Here is a 25327-nt window from a genome sequence, read left to right on the forward strand (position 1 = left end):
GTGGGATGTCCTTCACAGCTCTACCCTTGATCTTCTCCCTCCTCCTTGGTTCAGTGAACATTTATGGGGTGCCTGCTATGAGCCACGGTCTCTCATAAGAGACCTAGGATTGTGAGAGAATAAGTTAGAATTGTGTAACAAGATAAAATAGTCCAGAGGAAGAGCGTTGTCTCTGGGGAAGACTTCTTGGAAGTGGTGATCTCCGAGCTGATTTTGCCAGGAGGACAAGGGGAAGGAATTAGGACAGTCTAGGTAGAGAGAACTGTGGGTCAAAGGTTTGGCAAGAAGACGTAGTGTGGCTTCACCTGTTTTCTCTGAGCAAGTGCTTCCAACTACAATCCAGTTCTATGCCTTCAGCCATCTCCCAGCATTCATACAGGTTTAGTGCGTGAGCTTCACTTTAAACCAACAGTTAACAGTTACAAATGCAAACATATCACCCCTTCCTCCTCTAGAACCTGACCTCCTTTTGCTTGCTAATAATGGTCCCACTAATCTCCCAGTAATACACTCAAACCCATCATCTTTGTCTCTTGCCGCCTTTTCTTACTCACATGTAGTCAACATGAACTCTTCCTTCCTCCCATCCTTGCTTCCTCCCTTTCTTGTAAATCGTTATGAGAATGCTGAATTCCATTTGGACAGTGAGTTACATAGGCCATCAAGATGTCATATCCCTGTTTGTGTCAGGAAATTGCAGTTTGGATCCCAGTGTCCTTAGTGAGACATCCCAAAGCCCACAAGGAGGAAGCCTGGCTCTGTCCTTTCTGACTTTTGCTTTCAGTACATGTTACCCTTTCTCTGGAGCTCTGTGTCTTAGTTTTGCCCTTTCTTATTTCATTCTTTCTCTATTTCTGTATTTTTTTAAATTGGATTTTCATTGCAGTCAGACGGACCTGGGCTTGGGTCCGGTTTTAGTATTTGCTGTGTAACCTTGTACAGATTACTTAATTTCACTACACCTCAGTTTCCTTATCAGAAAAGCAGGGATAATAATGGGAAGACCTCATAAGGTTGTGGTGAGGATGGATTGAGACAGTCTATGTGAAATGAGTAGCACAGTGGACGGCATAGAGTGGATGCTACATACGTTTTGGCTGCAATGTAACAATAATAATCATTACTATTGTCCTGCTCTGATGTGTCTTTTGAAAACATTTTTTAGCTTTATTTCTTTTGGTCTTATTTCTCTTTTTATCCCCCTTCCTTTCTTCCTCTTTCTCTATTTTATCTCTTTCTTAATCAGTATACAACTGGTTTTTTTTTTTTTTTTTTTTGAGACAGTGTCTCGATCTGTCACCCAGGCTGGAGTGCAGTGGCACGATTTCGGCTCACTGCAACCTTGGCCTCTGGGGTTCAAGCAGTTCTCTGCCTCAGCCTAACGAGTAGCTGGGATTACAGGCATGTGCCACCACCAGCCGGCTAATTTTTTTTTTTTTTAGTTGAGACAGGGGTTCACCATCCTGGCCAGACTGGTCTTGAACTCCTGACCTCGTGGTCCACCCTCGGGTTCCCAAAGTGTGTGCGCCACTGTGCCCAGCCCACAACTGATTTTTAAAAATATTTGAATAGAATGTCAGGTTTCCCAATCTTGACTTGCAAAATGCCTTAGCAGACTTGACATTTCTCCCTTAACTAGATGTTAGCCTTTCCGGAGGCCCCGGAACTCCCTCCCCTCAGCCAGTGCAGGCCTCGCGGCCCCTCGTGCTGAAACATCACTCCACGGCTCCATTTTCTAGCAGTCGTCAACGCTCCAGACACATTATGTTTCTGTGATTTCCTTAGAGTCCTGGGCCACTTCACAGAGGTCTGCCGAGTAAATTAACTGCAGAGCTTCTGAAAGTCAGCCGCCAGCCCTGTGGACGCCGGGGCAACTGGCCCAGGCCCGGCTGCCCAGCGCGCGCACCCCCGGGAGCCGGCCCGTTTCCTCCCGCCCCTCCTGCGCCCGCCTCTCCCCCCTCTTCCTCCTCGGAACCAGGATGTTTTTCCTTGCCTTTTTATTGTTTCGCTAACCTGGCAGGTCTCCTTTGGTGGAGTCCTGCCACCCGGCTTCCTCTCTGGGTGTGAGCGAATGTGACGGTGACAACACAGGAGACCCGGAGGCCTACACCGCCCCCGCCCGTGCCCTTGGCCTTCGCATCCAGGCGGGACTGGGAGCTACAGGCTTCAGAGAGCCTCCTCTTCAGCCACCCTGTTGGATGTTTATTTGTCAGAGGATGAGAGGGGCAAAGAAAATGGAGGCAGCGAGGAAGGTGCCCTGGAAACAAGGTAGACCGCCTTTCCTCCTTGGAGAAAGCCCTTTTGTTCACTTACTTAACTAAATGGGAATCTTCTGACCTTTGACCCTAGGACTTTTCTCAGAGCCTTAGAAAAAAACAAAAAGCCATAGAAATCTTTTTAAAGCAAAGAGCTTGAGGTCACCTCAAGGTCCTCCATCTTTCACTACTGCCTGCGTAGGCTGCATCCCTCCTTCGTGCCCCAAGCCACCTCAGGGCCAGTTCTATTTCTGGAAGGCTGACCCTGACTCGGGAGCTCCAGGCCAGGCCTCCCCTGGGCGTGGGTTCAGTCCAGCAGACGTCTGTCTCCCGGAGAGAATGTTCAGCTGAACAACAGCCGGCCCCTCGCGGGGAGGGGAGGTAGATTCTACTTTTTTCATCGCTAGAGCGCCTGCAGGGGAAGCGTTTTAAAAATCTGATCATTGAATCTCAAGTCCAGCACTTCTCAACGTACATGATTTTTCTTAGAGCTGCTTCTTTCAGGGCAAGAACAAGGAAGGAAACAAAATTCCACAAGAGCCCTGGACAGTCCAGATCGAGGGCTGAGTCTTTTGTTCACACAACCTCATTTGGCTCCTGAACGTCCTCCACCCAAAATCATTACATCCGCAGCAGCGTTTCAAAACAGCCCAGAGTGGCCTCACCAGGTGGGCAGCTGCTTCTCTGGGGAGGCTGCAGCCACCTTCCCACAGGCCCCCATGGTTCTTGCCTGTCCCAGAATATCCCACAGCTGGCCACCAGCCTGAAATCTCCCTCGTCAAGAGAACCCTTGGGGGAAGGTGTGAGACCAAGAGAGCCTGCAGGGGAAGGGCCCCTGCTATCTGGAGGGGCCTGGCAGCTGAGGAAGGGAGGATGGGTTTTTAGTCCCAGCATTGCACCTTCGGAAGTCCCAGGCACAGTCTCAGTCTCTACCCTCAAGGGCCCCTTCTCACACCCCAGAGGCATCATAGGGACTTACTTATTAACATAGTCTAGCTCTCCTGGAAGCCGTAAGCTCCTTGAGGCAGATTCCATACCTGATTCATCCTTATAACTTTCACAGTGTCTTACCTATGGTTGGTGCTCAGTAAATACATACTTTTTTGTGGGGGTCAGAGTCTTGGTCTGTCACCCAGGTTGGAGTGCAGTGGCGTGATCTCAGCTCCCTGCTACCTCTGCCTCCAGGGTTCAAGTGATTCTTGTGCCTCAGCCTCCTGAGTAGCTGGGATTACAGGCATGTGCCACCATGCCTGGCTAATTTTTGCATTTTTAGTAGAGACGGGGTTTTGCCATGTTGGCCAGGCTGGTCTCAAATTCCTGAGCTTGTGATCCACCCACCTTGGCCTCCCAAAGTGCTGGGATTATAGGCATGTAATCCCAGAGCCACCACGCTTAGCCTAGGAAATACATGCATATCTTATTGTAGTAAAATATGAGCAACATAAAATTTACCATTTTAACCATTTTTAAGTATACAGTTCAATGGTGTGGGGTACAATCACAACACTGTTGCAATCATCACCATCTGTTTACTGACATTTTTCATCATCCCAAACAGAAACTCATTAAATGATAACTCACTGTTCCTCCCTGCTCCGAGCCCCTGATAACCTTGATTCTACTTTCTATCTCTAGGATTTTGCCTGTTCTTGATACCTCATGAAAGTGGAATCATGTAATATTTGTCCTTTTGTGGCTAGCTTATTTCACCTACCATTATGTTTTCAGGGTTTACCCTGTGGGAAGAGAAGCACAGACTCATTCTCCTGGAAAGGAGCAGCATGTATTAGAATATCCCTCATTTTGAAGGCTGAATAATATCCCATTGTACAAGCACACCACATTCCGTTAATCTTTCATCTCCCTATGGGCAGCTGGATTGCTTTCATCTTTTAGCTGTTGTGAATAATGCTGCTATGAAAATGGGTACGTAAGTGTCTGCTTGAGTTCCTGCTTTCAGTTCTTTTGGATATAGGCTAGAAGTGGGATAGCTGGATCAACCTTAAGTGAAGTTTGTGAGGAACCTCCATACTGTTTTCCACAGTGGCTGCACGGTCTTACATTCCTGCCAGCAATGCAGGAGCGTTCTGATTTCTCCATGTCCTCGCCAGCACTTCTTTTCTGTTCCTCTTTTTTGATAATAGCCAGCCTAATGGGTATGGAAGTAAATCTTTTTTGAGTTCGTAAATGCTACTCACTGGTTGTATCATGGATTTGAAACTGTTACTCTCCCTCTTGGACCTCAGGCCTGTGAGGTCAGGCCAGTTGGTTGGTATGGTCCCTAGGGGTAGTAGTCACCTTTGGAGAGGGATGGGGGCACCATAGACAACCCAGGTAACTTTGGCCAGAATGAAGGGTGTAAAGCAGTATGGATGCCAGCAAGTAGAGCTTGCCACACGCCGGAAATCAGTTTAGGAAGAGATTCTCTCTACTCAGTCCTCACTGGTTTCCATTTGAATGTGGTCAGTTAGGAAAGACACTGGAATGAGAGCTGGGCTTTAGCCTCTGCTCTGCCACCTATTTTCTGGCTTAACCTGGGCAGGTGACTTCTGTACTAAGCCTCAGTCTCCGCTTCTGTAAAAGAGGGCAAGAATGACCCTCCTGCCGGCCACTCAGAATGTCAGAATCTAAAGGGATAATTTAGGCTGCTAAATTATCCTGTGAAAAGGCTTTGCAGATTGTAAAACGCATGGGAATTTTTTTCTTAATTTGATCTGTGGGAAGAGAAGCACAGACTCATTCTCCTGGAAAGGACCTGTGAACAGTTCTCTACTCCTTTTCAGTCTGTGGCCGTCCATCATACTCAAAGGGGATTTTTAAAGGAGGGTGCTCAAAGTCCTTCTTTAAAAAAAAAAGTCTGTTTCTCTCCTCTCTGTATGAACAATTAAATTTTAGGAAAATGTTTTAGGATGACAGAGAAACCCACTCTCATAGGAAGGACCCATTGCTGGTGTCTGCACCCACTCTTATAGGAAGGACCCATTGCTGGTGTCTGCACCCACTCTTATAGGAAGGACCCATTGCTGGTGTCTGCACCCACTCTCATAGGAAGGACCCATTGCTGGTGTCTGCAACAGCGTACATACAAGGCACTACCCCACCAGTCCCCAAATTGAGGATCCTAGGAAAACTCTACAGGGAAGGCAGGAATGGGGAATTCCACAGCTGGGGATCCGTGTCTTACTGTTCCGGAAGTCTCTTTTTTGAGCAATATGACCTTCATCTTTCTTCTACCAAGCGACAGTCTAGAAAGGCCTAGGGACTTTCTGTAGGGCTAGTTTCACTGCCGTCCTCTTCACTGGTTCCTGCCTTTAATTTCATCCTCTCCTTCCCCTGTCACCAATGTCTCTGTCACTGGCTCTTCCATCTGCATGTTCAAGTTTTCCCCGGAATCAGTCGTTGATCCTTGATTTTCCCTTTGTATGTCGTCTCCTGCCCTTTCTCCTCATCGACAGGCCTGAATCTTTATCTGCCAGACGTTTTCAAGGCCTGAATCTTTATCTGCCAGACGTTTTCACTTGGAAGTTGTAACATCACCCCAAACGTCACATTTCAAAAAGAGACTTATCTTGTCCCTGAAGCTCATTCTCTATTTCTCTCTTATCATTCTTTTCATTATGCACAAAAAGCATCTCTGAATTAGAAGCTGATTTAGAAGTCCTCTTGCTCAGTCTTCCAGCTAATAACGTGCAGCTGTCGTCAAATCAAGGCTGTCTGATTCCAAAGCCCATGTGATAGGCACCATTTCATTCCTCTTAGAGAGAAACAAGGTCAGCACAGTTGTGTTTCAAGCTGCAGTTTAGCTTTTTGTGGGGGACTTTTTTTTTTTGGTTCTGCTCTTCTGGCCAGTGCCTTAAAGCCTCATGGAATAAGCTGGAGTGTGATGGAATGAGCCTTAGGTTCAGACTGTGTCTCTACTGCTATTGAGTGCATGACCTGGAATAATCACTTAATCTTTCTGACCCTCAGTTTCCCCATGTGCCATATGAGGATAATAATACCCACTTGACAGGGTATTAAGATAATACATGCGAAAATGTTTAGCACATGGTAAGCCCTAAATAGATGTTAGTCAAATCTGAATCCAAATGGAGGGAAATGAAAATAAAGGGCTTGTTCTTCAACTGTGTGCCCCAGAAACACAAGCTTGTAGCTGGCAGCGCTTGTCATTCATCCCGCCGTGGGGGTTGATGCTGAGGTTTGGGGGTGGGGTGGGGCCTCCTCGAGGAAATTGCCTCTTTGGATAACACAGCACACTCTCTGTATGCTCCTACTCACTCCACTGCTCAGAAACAATGCAAGTTGAAAAGCCCCAAATCACTGGCAGGGAGTAGGGGGTGGCAAGGGGTTGACTCGGTAGCAGCTGCTAATTAGGAAATCCTATTCTTGGGCTGTGCTAGCATCCCTGATGATGCTGGTTCACAAACAGATGTTTTGGAACATTAAGATGCTACAGAAGTGGAAGTTGTCAATTAGGAGGAAAAAAAGCAGGCAAAGCAATAAAACTCTCCTGTTAATTTAATCTCCATTCATGGTACAAGGGAAAGTTATGGCCCAGCACAGGGTGCTAAGTACAGAGGGAAGGATGGTATTTTCAGCTCAGAAGATACCTGGGAAATGGGATGTCTAATCTCCAATATGAGGAGGGTTGGTGTGAATGCGGTTTGAATGATCATCTCCGACCATCTTCGGAGCTGGGCTGGGTGAGGTGCACAGCACCAGCCTGCTGAGCCTCCAGGGCCCCCTCTCCCACCCCATGAATGCCTGAGGGGGCACAGCCTCTTCTTACTCCTGACTCTCATTGGGCCCAGGTGCTGAAGCCTGAGGACTCCCATCTCCTTTCCATTTCTCCAGACCCATTTCTCTTCTCCACCAAGAGTAAAAGCAAGTTCTTTGACACCTCCCCTGCATGTGGCAGGTTTCTTCCAAATTACTCTCCTACTCAGGGTTTACACAGGTGCTGAATAGGGAGCCATGCCGCAAGCAGAATTCATCCACAGTGGCCCTGATTAACTCAGGGCTTCAGTCCAATGAAAGGATGCGTCGTTGGACTTCAGTAGGTATTTTAGCATTTGACTCATTGTCCCCGCTGAGATGCCACCTGGAATGGTGTAAAGCACTTGGATGTTCACAGTCAGACAAGACCTACAGTGGCAGTAGGGGTGGGCTGGGGGTGTTGCCTGCCCCAGCTGTGTGGTTTGTTAATCCCTTTCCTAAGGAAGAGCTTAAAGACAATAAGAGAGATGGAGGGGCAACCACAGTTCCAAAGGGGCAGCAGGATATTGTTCTTTTGGGGCACACAGCCAGTGACTTCAAGAGCTTGCTGTGTTGGAGGTGGTCCCAGGTCTCATCCTGTGTGTGCTAAGCTCTCCCTGTACCTCCTAGGAGAGGTGTCATGGAGCAGAACTCAGTGAGGCCCAAGCCCTGCCTGCAGCCATTTGTCTAGCTTCAGTGATTTTGTCAGAGTGGACTCCTAGCTTCCAAGGGGACTTGGAAGCCTGAGGCCGCTGTGGTATCAGCTCTGGTCTACTACCCGAAGAAGGATTAGGACTCTGAGCTGTGATTGATTAGCAGTGTCTGCCAAGGTCATCCACACAAATCTGTTTCTTTAAAGTTGACAACCCTAAATCCATTTAATAGGTATGACATATGTAGCGTTCACTGTATGCCAGGTACTCTTTCTAAGCTCTTACATGTCTACATTCCATTGGTTTTCACACCAACCCAGTGAGGGAGATACAGTTATTATCCTTATTTTACACAAGGCAAGCTGGGGCATGGAGAAATTAAGGATCTCGCCTAAGATCACAGGGTGTAAAAGAGGTGGAGCCAGAAGTCTAACCTACATAGTCTGACTTGAACCACGGTCTGTGCATTCCCCACTGCCTCTCTTATTAAGAATTGAATTTCTAGATCCAGGCATGGAGCTGGAAACAGGTTCATTTTCTTCTAGATAAGAGGATCTTTACACAGAGACACTTCCCCCTGCATGTGGCAGGTTTATGAAGTGTGGGTAAAACACAGCTTTTAAATGTTGTCTCTCGTGTTCCTGGAGGAAGAAATGGAAAGACTCCTAGGTAAAGAGAGACACAGAAGGCAATAGTTTCTCACTAGTACAGGCGACTCTGGTACCTGCTGACTAAGGAGAAGTGGGTGTAACCACAGAAGGCAGGTCTCTGAGGCCAGCAAGGCCCAGTGGTGGCTGCATTGACCAAGGGTGTATCTTGTGTCTGGCTGCTCTAGACAGGTGGTCATGTGCCACCAGTTATGGCCATGACTGTTACTGTGAGTGGTTCGGCATCCAGGGGCAGGGCCCAGGCACAAGGAAACTCATCAGTCTTTCAGCTATGCCGTCAAAAGCCACTCCCATGCTTACATCAGGTTCCAGAAATGTCACTGGAACTCTTACCTGCATAGCTTGTTAGTGGCACTTGCACGAGCCAACTTTATATTAAAGGTCTACGGACTTCACCCCCCTTTAGGAGGCAGTATGGGGACCCTAGAAAGCTGATTCCTAAGTGGCTTTTCTGGGTCCATAGACCTGGGATCCTTTTATCAACATACCAACCATTTTTGTTCTTTTTCTTAGGAACCACGTTTGTTGTAGATAGATACATTTTTAATAACATGGAATCATGATACATGCTGTTTTATAATTTATATTTGCATTTGACAATGTAGTGTAAGCATAATATACAGTGGAAACTGTATCAACAACATATGGGTCATATGTTTACTGATTTTTTGAAATTTTGGTTTTAGGCAGTTTTCATTGATTTCTCTCTGTGACGATTTTATATCATTCCAAGCTCTATCAGTTTGGAAGGGATACACTCTTTCTATTCTTTTTTTTTGATACAGGGTCTTGTTCTGTTACCCAGGCTGGAGTGCAGTGGCACTGTCATAGCTCACTACAGCCTTGACTTCCTGGGCTCACGCGGTCCTCTCACCCTAGCCTCCCAAGTAGCTGCAACTACAGGCATGTGCAGCCAGGCCTGTTTTTTTTTGTTTTGTAGAGAGAGAATCTCACTATGTGGCCCAGGCTGATTTCAAACTCCTGGCCTCAAGTAATCCTCCCACCCTAGCTTCCCAAAGTGCTGAGATTACAGACATGATCCACCATGCCAGGCCTCTATTCCTATTCCTTAGAGAGATTTGTAAATGTATTTTTCGTAGAACTCAAAGTTACCCTTCTCCTACACAACATGATTCTAATTATTCCACACCAGATTTATATGCTGTTGTTATCCAGGATTTGTTCCATATTGTTTTATTAATTTCACAAATGAGAAATTATTATTTCATAAATTCAATGTTTCTTTAGATTTATTCACGCATGTCATTTTCTTTGCTCATTATATTGACTTGCATCTGATATCTTTCATTAAGGATTTAATGCTTTTCTTCTGCTTGAAAGAAATTTGTTATAATTTCCTTTAGTAGAAATGGTTGAAAATTTTTGACTGAAAATTTTTTAATTTGATAGTCTGAAGATGTTTCTGAAAGACAGCTTTGCTGAATGTACAATTATAGTTTTCTCTCTCAGCACATTGAAAATATTTATCCACTGACTTTTGGCTTCCATTGTCACTGTTGAGAAATCAGCTGTAATTGTCACCTTCTGTAGGTGATTTGTCATTTTTTTTCCCTCTGGCTGTTTTTAAGACCTAGTCTTAGTCTATAGTTTTGTGCAGTTTCACGATAAAGGTATATGTTTCTTTTTTAATTTAGTCTCCTAAGAATCCTCTTAGAATGAGGATTTACACTTCTCATTAGTTTGGGAAATTTTCCAGCCATTACCTTTTAAAATATTGCCACTTCTGTAAGCCCCACACTTTGGGAGGCCGAGGTGAGCAGATCACTTGAGATCAGGAGTTTGAGATGTTGAAACCCTATCTCTACTAAAAATACAAAAAAATTAGCTAGGCGTGGTGGCACGCCTTTAATCCCAGCTACTCAGGAGGCTGAGACATGAGAATTGCTTGAACCCAGGAGGTGGAGGCTGCAGTGAGCAAAGCCCTGCCACTGTACTATAGCCTGGGTGACAGAGTTTATCTGTCTCAAATAAACAACTTTAAAAAATAGATATTTTCAAGGCCAGGCACGGTGGCTCACGCCTGTAATCCCAGCACTTTGGGAGGCCAACGTGGGCAGATCATGAGGTCAAGAGATCGAGACCATCCTGGCCAACATGGTGAAACCCTGTCTTTACTAAAAATACAAAAATTAGCTGGGCGTGGTGGCATGCGCCTGTAGTCCCAGCTACTTGGGAGGCTGAGGCAGGAGAATTGCTTGAACCCCAGAGGTGGAGGTTGCAGTGAGCCGAGTTCATGCCACCGCACTCCAGCCTGGTGACAGAGCGAGACTCCGTCAAAAAGTAAAAAATAAGAATAAAAATAAATAATAAATATTTTCACTTCTGCTTTCTCTGTCTTCTCCTAGAACTCCAATCAGATGTGTGTTGGACTTTCTCTTTTTTGTCTCTTAACCTCTTTTTCATATTTTCTGCCTTTTAATCTAATTTTGAGCATTCTGTTATAATTTATTTTCTAATTCTTTTTTTTTTTTTTTTTTTGAGATGGTCTCACTCTGTTGTCCAAGCTGGAGTGCAGTGGCACAATCATAGCTCACTGCAGCCTCCATCTCCCAGGCTCAAGTGATCCTCTCACCTCAGCCCTCCGAGTAGCTGGGACCACAGGCGTGCACCACCACACTCAGCTAATTTTGTTCATTTTTTTTGTAGAGACAAGGTCTCACTATGTTACCCAGGCTTGTCTTTAACTCACAGGCTCAAGTGATCCGCCTGCTTTGGTCTCCCAAAGTGCTAGAATTACAGGAGTGAGCTGCCATGCCCAGTGAATTAGAGTTGTTTTTTAATTCTCATTTTGGCCGTATCTAATCTGCTGTTGAGTTTTCAAATTTCAATTATTATATTTTTTATTTCTAGAATTTCCATCTAGCTTTATTTCAAATATTTTGAGTCATTATTTATAGTCTCTCTTTTTTTTATTTTTTCTAATGTAGTTTTATATACTTCTTTGTCTGGTAATTCTGGTACTTAAAGTCTTTGCTTGTCAAACAATCGACAACAAATTAGACAAGCAAAGGCTTCAAATACTAGAGTTACCAGACAAAGAAGTATGGATGCCTCATTTTCTTGTGTATTTTGTGATTTTTTACTATGGTCTCTTATTCCTTAGAATGTTATCAGTAAATGATGAAAACTGGTTTGAAGGTATGTTTATTTAGAGAGCATCTGTATTTTTGTCTACACAATACAGGTACCTGGAGGCACTATCTATCAGGATCACCCCCGCCCCATTATTAAAAGGATGTGTGTGTGTATTGGAGATATAATTTACATCAGCGGTCCACCACCTTTTTGGCACTGGGAACCAAAATGTCTTCATGGAAGACGTTTTTCCACAGATGGGCAGGGTGGGGTGTGCTGGGGGTTGGGATGAAACTCTTCCACCTCAGTTCATATCAGGCATTAGATTCTCATACGGAGCATGCAACCTAGATCCTTCGCACATGCGCAGTTCAGAATAGGGCTCATGGTCCTGAGAATCTAATGCCACTGCTGATCTGGCAGGAGGTGGAGCTCAGGCAGTAATGCTCGCTCACCCCTGCTCACCTCCTCTATGGAGCCTGGTTCCTAGTAGCCCACGGACCAGTCCATGGTCTGGGGTTTGGAGGTCCCTGATTTACCTGCCATAAAGTTTACCCTTAGAAAGCATACAATTCAGTGGTTCTTAGTATATTCACAGGATTCAGGACCACTCATAAATACATCTTCAATTTAGACCACAGAGGTAATGTGGCATGCGGCACACCCATACGAGGGCTACCTTTATGGTTATATATTCTCGGGTGAGATTTATTTTTCTTTCACTTGAAACCAAGATTGAAGGGTCAGGTTTCCTTGCTGTGCCCTTCTGTGGGGCAGATTTGTTTCTATTTGCCTTACATCCAAGGCATAGCTGTGTAAAGTCCCAGCTTTATACAGTGGTTTTCTCTTGGATTCCCTCCTTGATAATCCTGTCTCCCATCTCCTGATTCTTGGCGGCCATCAGAACGGAAATTCAAGGTCACAAACATTGAACAGGTGCCTCCAGGGCAGCTGCCAGCTTCAACATTAGTTCATTTCTCTGCATTCCTACTCATGGTTCATTTCTGGTCTCAGAAGATTTGATTCTTTACTTGCTTGCCAGCTCAGCAATGCTTTTAGAAAATTTTTTTAAAAAATATTGTATTCAGCATTTGGAGTTGTTTACAGTGGCAGGGTTATTGAGGATACTGCAGGACTATTGTCTCTTTTAGTTTTGTTTAGAGTGTGCATTTTTTCTTTCTTACATCTGTAGTCACCCCTCCAGGAAGAGAGCGTGGGTCAGTGTGGGTCCTGCCCTGTCTGCATGTGGCCATTCTTTTCCCCTCGGAGACCGCACTGGAGTTCTCTAAGCTGACTGGGCTCTGGGACCTCCACTCCTCCTCCCTGGAGAAGAAGGGGACATAGCTGCCTCCTCAAAGACCCCTACGCAGTACTCACCAATGGCCGAATCTCACCCTGTCTGAAGGTTGTAATGGAGCCAAGTTCATTGTCTTCTCTTGGTTCACAGCTGGCCAGTTTTGGGGCATGGGTTTTGAGTCCCTTCTGCTTCCTTCCCCACAATCACTTCTCTCAAGCTTCCTTGGAGAATAATTTCTCATTGTGTACAGTTAACCAAGAGAAGAGAGAAAGCGTCCTCAGGCCTTTTACCTCCTCCCAGGAGACCAGCTTGCCTTTGCAGCTCCGAGAAGAACAAAGGGAGCATGCTCTGTGGGCTGCCGCCATCTGTAACCCCAGGATCTCATGTTGAACTTACGGGCCTTGTGGCTGCCCCTGGACACGCCCTTCCACATCCCATTTCGAGCTGCATGTGTGTCTTGCCTGTCTGGAACTGGGCCCCAGAGGAGCCCAGATGCGTGGCCACTTCCCTCGCCTTCCAGGAAGCCTCTGTTAATTATCACCCACAGGAAACAGATCAGGAGGCATAAAAACAGTAACTCATAAGGGATTTGGGGAGGAAGTGATTCCCTCAGGAAGGTTTATCAAAATGTCTTATGGGAGTTTTTTTTATCATCATCACCTCTTCACCCCAAATAAGTGAGCCACTGCTGCTAGAAGGAGTGCATCAGAGTGGAGAAATGTTCCGAACCATTCATCTAGAACTGCGCTGGCCAGTGCTGCAGCCACCAGCCACATGTGGCTATGGAGCTCTTGAGATGTGGCTCCTAAAACATTCACCGGATTTTAAACATTTAATACCAAAAAAAAGGATGTAAAATATCTCACTATTTTTATATCAATTACACATCAAAGTGATAATATTTTGGATATGTCAAGTGAAATAAAATATTTATTAAAATTAATTTCCCTTTTTTTAATTTTAAAAATGCAGCTACTAGAAAATTTAAAGTGTACACATGTGGATTGTGTTTGTGATTCACTATGTCTTAGGCAGCACTGATCTAAAAGATAACTTGTTCCGTATGTGTATGTATATGTGTATGTGTATGAGTGTGTGTGTGTGTTTGTGTGTATGTGCATATGTGTATATGTGTGTGTGTGTGGTATTGAGGTTCTGCCTGCAGCCTCTACTTGTCTGATGGTTTGCCATTTTTGCCTGATTCGTATAAATAGAAATGATTGCATTCATCCCTACAGAGGTTTCTCAGCAGTGCCCACAGTTGCCATTCCCAAGCAGAAAGAGAAATACCATATCCAAGTGGGGAAAATCAAGCGGTTTTTTCAAGGAGTCACAAAGTCAGCGACAACTTCAAGTGGTCCTGTCCTCACCCTTGCTCTCTAGAAACTCATTACACTCAGTGACTAGCACCCGTATTTGATATTAGATTCTATATTAGTTTGGATGCACGGGGAAAGGTCAGTGGTCTCAGAATGCTGTTTGGTTTTGATGCTATTTTTTAGAGACTCAGCACCCAGCAGTAGCCCAACTTTGGCTTCTGAGTAGTGGCCAGGCTGGGTGCAGACTTCTCCAGATTAACAAGGCAGCTTTCTTAGACTGGACTTGGGGATCCCACCATGTGCTCTGAGCTTGAACCTCCTGCCTTGACAAATGGCATCTGATACTACACATGACTTCCTCTTGCCCAATTTAACCCCGACCTTAACTTCATCCTCAGAACGTTTTTAACTGATACCCTCTTTGCCACCATCTTGGATGTTATGGAAGTTAATTATCATTTAAATATGTTTTCTGGCTGAAATAAATCCATTTCTAATATACAAACTTCAAATAACAGTCCATACTCAAGAGCATTATTTCCTCAGCACTCCTGAGCTGAAAATCATACTCCTCTCCACCATTTTCCCCTTCCAGCTGAGCACAGCTGGCTCGTGAGGTGCCTGGGTATGGAGCAGGCTGCTTGGCCCTCCTGCTTTTAGACTGCGCGACTTGGGCAAGATGCATGACCTCCCCCACCCTCTGTGCCTCCTTTGCTTCCTGTGTGAAATGGGGAGAATGAGGATGTATCTTCAACTTTGCTTGAATGAATATGAATCAGGCACCTATGTCTGCTACCTGCCTCAGTGTTTAGCACACACGTATTTGTTGTTATTATTATTTTTCACAAAATGAGATCATTAAATGTAAACTCTATTTGAAGCATGCTGTTTTAGTTCAACAATTTCTGAAGAATTCTTTATTTTATGGCACGAATTCAATGACTACATAGTGTTCTTTCCTGCAGTTACTATCTGCTGTAACTGATTTAATTGACAACCTACTAGAGGAATTTTAAGTTTGTTCTTTCTTTTCCTGTTTCTGTTTCTTTCTTTTGCTATTGTAAACAATGCTGTATTGAACCTCTGTGCTGCTAAATCTTTTACCACATTCTTGAGTATCTTCTTCAGATAAATTCAAAGATGGAATTACTGCCTCAAACCCATTTATATTACACAAGTTTTGGTAATATTGCCGGACCCTTCATGGTTTATCAGAATTGTGCATCACACCTCCCACCTGCAAGAGTAGGTGTCAAGGTCAAGGGCTGCCAGCTTTTATAATACCGTCTTACCACTCCAAGAGGCACAGTTAACAACTTTGGGGAATAGGAGATGCTTCTTGCCTTCTGCTTACACCCGATCTTTCTCCTCCACTCCCCTCTCTGACCCTACCCAGGTGCCAGAGGCCCAGTTGTTCTTCCATGAGCCCCATGTTGATCTCTTTCTATCATTATATTTTCCTCATTTATTCTACACACAATGAAATTTAATGCTATATTGTATTGTTGCTTCATAATTCCTTGCTCTGGATTGTAAGCATAGTGAATATGGGAAAAAAAGAAAGGTGAAATTCTTTTGCTTGAATCTACTCTCCACTGATGTATCTCCCGGTGCCTTTTCTGAAGGTTTACTTTTCTTTTCAGAAGCCAGCAAGTTCTCACCGATGCATCCTCTTCTTCTTTCAGATGCTGCGTGGAACCACTGGGCAGAAAGTAACACTGAGCCCCACGTAGAAAACATCACCTTGTTTCATAATCAAGAGGACATTTCAGCAGTGGCCTCCAAAGAGGATGTGATGGGTCAGACCTCCGGGAAGAGCCACGCCACTTCGGATGCTCCAGAAAACCTCACTCTGTTCACTGAAACAGCAGATGCTAGAGGAAGGAACAGCTCTTCAAGTAGAACAAACTTCACTATTTCGCCTGTTGGGTACTCGCTGGAGATAGCAACAGCTCTGACTTCCCAGAGCGGTGCCTTAGGTGAGCTTGTGCTGATGATGTGCATTTCATGCATGCATGTCCTGTCCTGGAGAACGGTTTCTGCCATTTCCCACAACCCCCATTCTGAGCCACTGTGCCCTTCCACGGTTCCTAGGCTGAGGTGGGTCAGATCTGTGGCTTAGACCTCATTTGTATGATGCTTGTTCCTACAGACCAGACAAGGGTGCAGATTCGCTGAGCGGCCTTGCTGGTCCTGTGGCATCTGTGATCCACGGCCAGTGGAATCCAAACTTCCTTCCTTCTCCAGGGAGCCTGCCACACCTGAGGGTCTCAGAGGCAGTAGGTTTTGTGGGATGCATAGCTGGGGCAGGCTTGGGTTTGGTTTGTGTTGATGTGACCCGAATGGTTGTTCTTGCTCTGGTTTGCACCACCTGGTGGTTTGCTATTTTTTAGCAAAGAATGTCAAGAAGGTGTTGGGGCTCAGTGGGTAAGATTTGATTGAGGGAGAGAAGACTAAGAAAACTAGCAGTAATTAGGGACCTCCTACATACCACTGTCTGTTTCGTCAGTCTTTCCAGCAAGCCCATGATGTCATGTTATTCTCCTTTTAGGCATTTGGAAACTGAAGCTCAGAGAAATGAGTTGACCCAACAAGTGTAGGTCAAACAGTTAACAGGTTTCAGAACTGGGATTGAGTTTCTGCCTGTGTATCTGAGCGAGGCGGCGGGGTTGCTGAGGTGTGGAATGCCTGGACAACGGGAGTGAAGTACAGAGGAGAGAAAGACAGGCGTGGCCTCCCTGTAGGGTGGCAAGGCCAGCAGCCTCCCTTGGGGAGGGTGTCAGTTGCCCACAGAGGCGAGGAGGAGCAGGTAGGACCATTGTGTGGACAGGGTTAGGGACAATCACATTGGACTTTGGAAACCTGGCAGTTTAGATTTGGTGTGGTAGGAAGAGTCAGTGAGGGTTTTGAGCAAGTGAGTGATATAACTAAAGTGAATTTGGGGAGGATCCCCTGGCAGGCAGGTACAGGATGTCTAGTGTGGGAGTGGGAGGATGGAGGGAACCTGGAAGGGACCACCCAGGCAGACAGAGAAATCCAGATACCACATGCTATAATGTGGCCTGGTAGCCATAGGGATGAAGAGGAAGGGATTGGTAGGATTTGTTGATGGCCTGAACGTAAAGGATGAAGCCGTCAGAGATGACTCCATGGTTTCAAGTCCTAGTGGCAGGAGATCTGGTTGGGGGGACTCGATTCTGTACAGATGCATATGAAAGTATTTTGTATTAATAAATGATTCCTACAGAGCCTAGAAACTCTGCTCATAGTATTCCCTGGTCTTGTTCTCCCAGATGTTGGGAATTTTGTTTATGTTGCATTCAGGTAAATTCTGGGACCCATTTGGTGGACGTGGGTGCTGGGTCCTGATCACACCCTGATCTCTGATTCCATATTGTGTGATACTTACCTCCAGTGTGCCCCTTTTCTGAGAATTTTACCACAATACACAGAACCTTTGTGAGATCTACAAACAGTCTCTGCCTTGATTTGTGGTCTTTTTCAGAGTTTATTTTTCATGGAATGAATTATTCTTCTAATTTCTTCTCACGTCTCTATATATTTTATAGTTGTGAGAACTGAGCCCCCTCAAAGCATATTAAGACATTTGAAGTGTGCTGGTGGAATTCTAATTGTTGCTGTCTGTTTTCAGCCTCGGAAAGTCTTCACCTGCCATCTAGCAGTTCTGAGTTCGATGAAAGAATTGCCCCTTTGCAAGAAAAGAGTAGAACAACCTCAGAGATGGGAACAGAGAGGGTGATGGGGCTGTCAGAAGAAGTGACTGTGCACAGCCAAGAGGCCACTACTTCAGCTTCGAGCCCGTCCTCTCTTCCTGCTTTGGAGGTGGGAGAACTGACCATGCCTCCTCAGAAGAGAAATTCCTCAGGACCAGATCTCTCCTGGCTGCATTTCTCCAGGACACTGGCTTCCTCTCCTCTCTCAGATCATTCCTCATGTGAGTGCCACGTCCCCAGCTTAACACTCAGAAATCACTCAAAGTAGAGATAAATCAATGTGCATAGCCAGCTAGTTACATACCCCTAATAGAGGGTAAGGGGAAAACATATCAAGCCAAGATGCCATTCCTCTGTACCAGATACTTGGGGCGGAAGTAGGTACAGCCTACCCAGTTCATGTAAGTATTGAAGCTCACGTTTAACACAGGTTTTTGAGTTTTTTTGTTTTGTTTTTATCACCAAGGATCGAGTGCAGTGATGCAATCTCAGCTCACTGCAACCTCTGTCTCCCAGGTTCAAGTAATTCTCCTGCCTTAACCTCCTAAGTGGCTGGGATTACAGGTGGCCATCACCATACCTGGCTAATTTTTGTATTTTTAGTAGAAATGGGATTTCAGCATGTTTGGCCAGGCTGGTCTCGAACTCCTGATCTCAGGTGATCTGCCTGCTCGGCCTCCCAAAGTGTTGGGATTAAAGGCAGGAGCCACTGCACCTGACTATTGGTGTCTATTCTGAAACATGACTTGGGGTGCATGAAATGGTGAGCGTTGTACCATTTGATTGGGAGTTAGATTTTTATTTCTTCATTATTGCAAAAATGTTTCCTTCAATGGGAAAGAAAACATGAGTGTACATTTTTTTCTAGGCACCATTTTGAAAAAAATTAACAAACATAACATAGGAGTTTGCAAGGCGTGATATTAGTAACTACAGCTGTGAAGTGCTCTCCTTTCTCTCTGCTGTTCCAGTTACTACTCATCAGTTAAGTCTCAGCTCAGGGATTGCAGAGCCTTTCTTCAACCACCTGGTCCTCTGTACTGTACAGCTGTTCATAGCAGGTCATCTAATGCCTCTCTGCCCAGAGAAACTGTAATCCTCTTGAGGGCACAGGCTGTGTGTTACTTCTTTCACATTCCCCCTCACCCCAGAACAAGGTACAGCTGATAGGACATAGTGATTAACATGTACCGAAATACCCTCATAGGGCACATCCTGTCATGGGCCAAAGAGAATGTTGGAAACTCTGACCACCTTTTTTCTTCTCTGAGATTTTATTTAAGTTTGTGTGTGGTGCTTGTGTTTTCATCCTCGTACCAGAGGGAGCAGGACAGAGAGGGTTGGAAGTGTTCTTGGAAAATAGAGGTTAGGTTGCTTCAGAAATTGCCGTTGCAAAATTTTTATAGGTCAGAGGTTTTTAGAAGTACTTTGCAAGATTCGGAGTTTGAGTTTATGTCATCAAAGCAAAAACTAAACCCAGAGGTCCCTTCTGGAGCGCCTGTTTAAAGCAGCCAATTCCCCTTCCACATTCTCTGTACACAATTTCCTGTTGAGTGGATTTGGATATAATTTATGATTCATGTTTTTAGAAGATTGCTTTTTGAGATTATTCATAAACATTAGTTCAATTGGACAAAAGCTGCAATTCTTCCAGCCTCAGAGTTCTGTGGTTCAGTGATTTGCAACTTTACTAAATGGTAGAAAGGAAGCATTTCTAGGAAGCTATGGTTTGATTTTGGTCAGGATCATTTAATATTTATAATTTAAATTCAACCTACTTCGGTGGTATATTTGAAAAATAAGCCTATGTTTCCAACTTTACTGGACTTGACTATGACTCTATTTTTCACCTATATATTTTTTTTCACCTGTATTTTTCAACACTAAAAATATAATTGTCCCTGAAATTCTTTTACTATTCGTCCTTTTAGAAGCTTATACTTTTAACTGCTGGTGAGTTCTATCATATCTTTCATATCTCTTGAGTCTTTTACTGAGCACTTTTTTTTTTTTTTAGTGAACCATGTGTTCAGTTTGAGGTAGAGTCCCGCCACCCTTTTAGATACTAGAGAGGGCTCTGGGTGCTATTAAATGGGGTTATCAGCAGACATCCAAGTACGACTGAATCCATCCTGCAAACCTCCTCTCCTCCCTGTGGGGATGCAGAGGGTACATGTACAAGGACCTGAAATTATATGGGGAACAAAGTTCTGCTTTATTTTTAAAGCTGGGCTGGCACCTGCTAACCCACCAACCAGAGACTTCCCCTTGAATCTAAATGTTGAGACGTTACTATCCCTTTCTGACTATGCGATGCAGGAGCTCTAGGCACTCAGGTAAGAGTGCTGAGAGCAAGCCAACGGGACCTGCCAGGCAGACCTGGAGTCGACTCAGCCTGGCCGGCCAGCTCTGAAAAAACAAAAGCAAAGGGGGAGTGCAGCGGGGCTTGTGAACATTTGGCCACTCCACCCACTAGGAAATGTGATCCTGTGAAAAGCCTGGCACTTACACCAGTCCAATGAGTGATGCGCCTCACTAGGTGAACACAAGGACAGCCAGGAGCCTGGTCCAGGGAGGAGCGGGCTTCTTATTTGGAACACGAAGGAATTTGAGCAGATGATCTGAAAGATTCTTTCTAGTTTCAGCATCTGTGATTCCATGTGTATTCGGCCTTTGTATTTTGTGCCTCATTTCACTCTTCACTCGGCTGCACAGAAACAGGCATGTGACGCAACCTCTTCCGAGGCTGGGGTAACCAGGAGTTACCTGCTTCCAAAACCAAACCTTATGCCTTACAGTATTAAAGCAAGTATCGGCCTGGACAATGGATTCAGATTTTTAAATAGATCAGAAACCACTGGAAATTGTTTTTCCTGCTGCTTTACATCTTTGCTGCTTTATATTTTTCTATATATTCCATATTTTCTTATAATGACCATTGTACTATTTGATCATCAGAGGGAAAAGCAAAGCAACGAATGGGAAAAAAGCTCCCTTTTGAAGGTTGAAAGAGATATGTGTATGTTGAATTGTGTGAGAGTGGCTACGATTGAGCACTAAATTTAGTGCTGAGCTTCCTGGAAACCAGGGCACAAAGGGAAACTGGGTGGGGCATGCGATTGTTGTTAGATAAAGTAAGCATACAATTTCATCCATAGGCATAAGTGTTTGGGGCAGTACATTTTTAGAGGACTGTTTATTTAAGAAATGTTGAGGATCATAACGGAAAATGCCTTCAATTGCTGTTTTGTGGAAATTGTGCTAATGTTCTTTAAAAGGTGATTTTTTTTTTTTTATAGATTCTCAATAGGAGCTGAGAGTATAATAATGAATCTCAACTTAGGAAGGTATTTTTTGTGGGTAGCTAAACTACTGTGGTCCAGGTAAATTGCTCTGTGGTGATTTCACTTTGTCAAGAAAGAGAGCATAAATAACTCAGAGGATTGTAGATGTATCTTTCCCAAATTTCTGCTGTACTTTTGGCAGTTTCTGGATAGCAGTCAGGTCAAGGTTGAACATTTTGTTGTGTGCCTGAAGTTCCAGTGTTTCGAGCTGTGATTGGAGAGAGACCCATGTATTTTTAGCAGACGAAAGGCATTCTTGCAACCTCCCATTATAAAGATGAGGAATTTGGCTTATTTCTGCTCCCAGATAGATGGTCTTCTCATGTTTGAATGGCTGCTTTAGGGGTAGAAATGATCGAGAAGGGCGATTATTAAATAACCAAGAATGGAGCCTGTTGATTAGAAACGTGGTACATTTCCCCCTAGATTTATTTAGCAGGTGCTCATTTAGTAATATAAGTGGTGTTTATAGATTAGTTTGACCAAACATTTCCTGTTTTTACGAAGAGTCACCAACTCTCAAATTTTATAGCTGTACCATGAGAGTTAAATGAGGTTCATATAGAAGTTGTAATTGGTCAGTAAATGGTAGTTTTTAATCATGATGAGATAATGAGATGAAGCGATGTTATGCAGCACTCTCAGGATCAGGGAAAAACAGCTATTTTCCTTTCATGACTTTCAGCATTTGTGACTTTTGAAATTATAATTCTGTGGCCATTGATTTGCTAAATCTACTAGAGGTGGACAGGCCTGGTTTACTCAGGCTGAATTCAGTATCACCACTGGGTTTTGTTTTTTGAGACAAAGTCTCTGTTGCTCAGGCTGGGGTGCAGTGACACAATCTCAGCTCATGGAAACCTCTGCTTCCCGGGTTCAAGCCATTCTCCTGCCTCAAACTCCCAAGTAGCTGGGATTACAGGTGCCCACCACCACCACAGCTAATTTTTATATTTTTAGTAGAGATGGGATTTTACCATGTTGGCTAGGCTGGTCTCAAACTCCTGACCTCAGGTGATCTGCCTGCCTTGGCCTCTCAAATTCTTGGGATTACAGGCATGAGCCACTGCTCCCGGCCCACCACTGGGTTTTGATGGGAATGTTGTATGGATAAAATTAATGCAGTTTCCTGGGAATAAAAGTGTTTTGAAAGAACCTCCAGCAAGCTGATGAGGCTGTAATTTGGTGGCTGTAAATGATGACTCTAACGAAGTTAGGGCTGAGAAGCCACGTGGCCGAGTGAGGATTTGGGGCATGTCTATTATACTTTCCTTTCTTATATACTGAAGTGTTCTTTGTTTGTTTGGTTTGGTTTATGTTTTGAAGTAGAGCTGGGTTTTGGTGGTCTGGGACTTTCTTTTTGTGTCGAGGTCTCTCTGTTTCTTGTTTCAGTTACTGGTTTTATAGATTGCCTGCGTCTTCATTTTGTGTTCATTAAGGTCGGGTGAGCAGAGCTGCTGGCTGTGTTCTAGGTATAGCTGGTTTTATGGTTTTGCACAAGACTGAGAGGAACATTTTTGTTTCCCATGCTTGCTTGCCCTCTCTCTGTCTGTCTGTCTCTCTCTCTGTCTCTCTCTCACTGTAGTGATATTTAAACTTTATTTGTGGTTTTGGTCAGAACTGCACATAGGACTGGTCTTCAAGGAAGTGTTTATAATGACAACTTCCTTTTTCCCTTTTCTGGGCTATAATTAACAGCTCAAAGCCTTTTATTATATAGGGGTAAGGTACTTTTTATTATTTTTAGCCTAAAAAGAAGAAACACACTCTTTTTTTTGTGCCTTTAGTCTTACCTACCATGTTTCTTCCCATTCCCTAAGCTTTCCTGCAGTTTATTCCTGTTTGGAATGAAGATTTTAATAGACCTTTCTGGAGGGCAGTTCTCAGGGCATCCTTTGGAAAGTTCTCTGTGGAGGGAGCCACCCGTACTTCCGTAGAGCAGACTCCTCCTTTTGACCAGTAGTGTCTGCTTCACTCCTTGAGGTTCTTGACAGTTTCCCATGGATGGCAGCCATGGATTAGAGAAACTGCTCCTGGAGTCCTTGATCTCCAAGGGGCCCACTGGAGTATGTGCAGATTTGAGAGCTGGTCTCTGAAGCTTAATGAGGCAGAGTATGATCATGAAGCCTGTTTGCTTTTGGGTAGAATTAAATTTGTGGGATGATAATAAGTATTTCCTGCTGGTTAGAAATTCTGTTACTGAATAAATGCAGTTTGGTCAATAATCTTTCAAGACATTAGGCTTATGGTGGCCGTGAGGTGGGGAATCATAAAGAACCCTTGACGGTGACATTGCTGGGAATGATTGCTCTAGGCCATGAGCATCCCTGCAGTGTTCAGCAAAACCCTAGGCCTTCTCAGTAGTGACCTGGGATATGGGGCACCTTGCAGCAGCCCCACATTTAATCATTTTATGTATGAGATTTTAATCAGTGATAGCATTTGAACAAACGGCTTACATTGCTAAAACAAAACAAAATAACAAGAACCTTATCAGAGTGGCCAGTCCTGTTTAAGCTGTAATGTAGAATTCAGCAAACATTTCATCTTTCTCTATAAAAAACAAATAGTACATATAACGTATAAGCTTCTCATTCTGCCTAGTGACGGACCTCACTGTTCTCCACCTTCACTGTGAGAATTAGAACTAGTGAGGGAGAGTGCAGGCATGTGTCCTGGTCACACGTGTGTGTGTACAGATATGGTTGTATCTTATATTAGGTCCATGGTATGTAGGTATATCCATCAAAATGTAAGAAACATCATTTGTATTCAAATACAGTCCTGATTTTCTTAAAGTCCGGAGTAATTTTGAAGCATATCTTCTGTCGTAGCTTCTGGAAGTACGGAAAAGCTTAACAAGTCCACTGGCCTCCACAGCCCCTCAGTCAGTCAAGTGAAGACAATGCACGTTGCCACCGTGTTCACTGATGGTGGCCCCAGAACGCTCCGATCTTTGACAGTTGGTCTGGGACCTATAAACAAGACCGAAGGCTTCCCTGAGGACTCCAGAATTGCCATGACTTCAGCCTCAGTCCATCCTTCACCCTCTGCAGTGGAATCGAGAAGCAACAGAGGCGTAACTGGGAATCCAGGCGATGGGGAATTCGTTGAACCATCCACGGAACGTGAATTTGGACTTACATCTTTGCGTTGGCAGAATGATTCCCCAAGTAAGTATTGCATCTTTCCTTGATCTATTGGGGATGTTGTGAATCGTTGAATTTTCTTAGGGGATCTCCTCAACACCGTTTGTAATCTCCAGAGAAAAGTATGCTTTTTTTTTGAGACGGAGTTTTGCTCTCGTTACCCAGGCTGGAGTGCAATGGCGCAATCTCGGCTCACCGCTACCTCCGCCTCCTGGGTTCAGGCAATTCTCCTGCCTCAGCCTCTCGAGTAGCTGGGATTACAGGCGCGCACCACAACGCCCAGCTAGTTTTTTGTATTTTTAGTAGAGACGGGGTTTCACCATGTTGACCAGGATGGTCTCGATCTCTTGACCTCGTGATCCACCCGCCTCGGCCTCCCAAAGTGCTGGGATTACAGGCTTGAACCACTGCGCCCAGCCGAAAAGTATGCTCTTTAATGGCACTATTGCATTTTGATGTTGACTCTTATGAGAACACTGTGAAGTTAGTCAGACAGGTGTCATTCTTCCTGCTTTCTTATAGATGAGAAAACTATGGCTCTGGGGGTTTAAGTAATGGGTGCCTGGCCATTTAGCTCAGTCAGTAGGGTTGAGACCTTAGCCTCTGGGTTCTTGGTTCCCTCTTCTCTTCACTCTGCATCATTGTCTTCAAGCTAAGGGCTGGCCTGCTCTTTATGTTTTATTTTTATTTTGTCTTGGAGACAAGGTCTGTCTCTGTCATCCAGGCTAGAGTGCTGTGGTGTGATCACGGCTCACTGCAGCCTCCACCTCCCCAGGCTCAGGTGATCTCCCACCTCAGCCTCCCGAGTAGCTGGGACTACAGGTGCTTGCCACTCCACCCAGCTAATTTTTCTATTTTTCTGTAGAGATGGGGTCTTTCCATGTTGCCCAGGCTGGTCTTGAACTCAGAGGCTGAAGCTGTCCTCCCTCCTTGCGTTTCCCAAAGTGCATAAGCCACTATGCACAGCCTGGCCCACTCTTTAAACTAGCTTCAGTTATTTTGTGTACAGATCATCTTTCCACATGACTGTGCAGATTCATTCATTCCCAAATTCATG

The 25327-nt window shown here is 44.7% G+C and overlaps 1 protein-coding gene across 9 annotated transcripts in view; it reads left to right on the forward strand.

Annotated features, from left to right (window-relative positions):
- HEG1 (heart development protein with EGF like domains 1) overlaps positions 1-25327 on the forward strand; it is a 99321-nt gene that overhangs the window by 10594 nt on the left and 63400 nt on the right. For 7 of the 9 annotated variants that reach the window (XM_035273977.3, XM_035273979.3, XM_008982305.6 and 4 more), the window contains exons 2-4: positions 15729-16022; positions 17696-17998; positions 23956-24294. In XM_035273977.3, the coding sequence (XP_035129868.3) occupies positions 15729-16022; positions 17696-17998; positions 23956-24294 (936 nt within the window). Of the gene's footprint in view, positions 1-1991; positions 2269-15728; positions 16023-17695; positions 17999-23955; positions 24295-25327 lie in introns of those variants that run through there. The other 2 variants (XM_035273978.3, XM_078351903.1) reach the window with 2 other exon arrangements.

This window comes from Callithrix jacchus, chromosome 15, assembly GCF_049354715.1.
Source record: "Callithrix jacchus isolate 240 chromosome 15, calJac240_pri, whole genome shotgun sequence".
Taxonomy (NCBI): domain Eukaryota; kingdom Metazoa; phylum Chordata; class Mammalia; order Primates; family Cebidae; genus Callithrix; species Callithrix jacchus.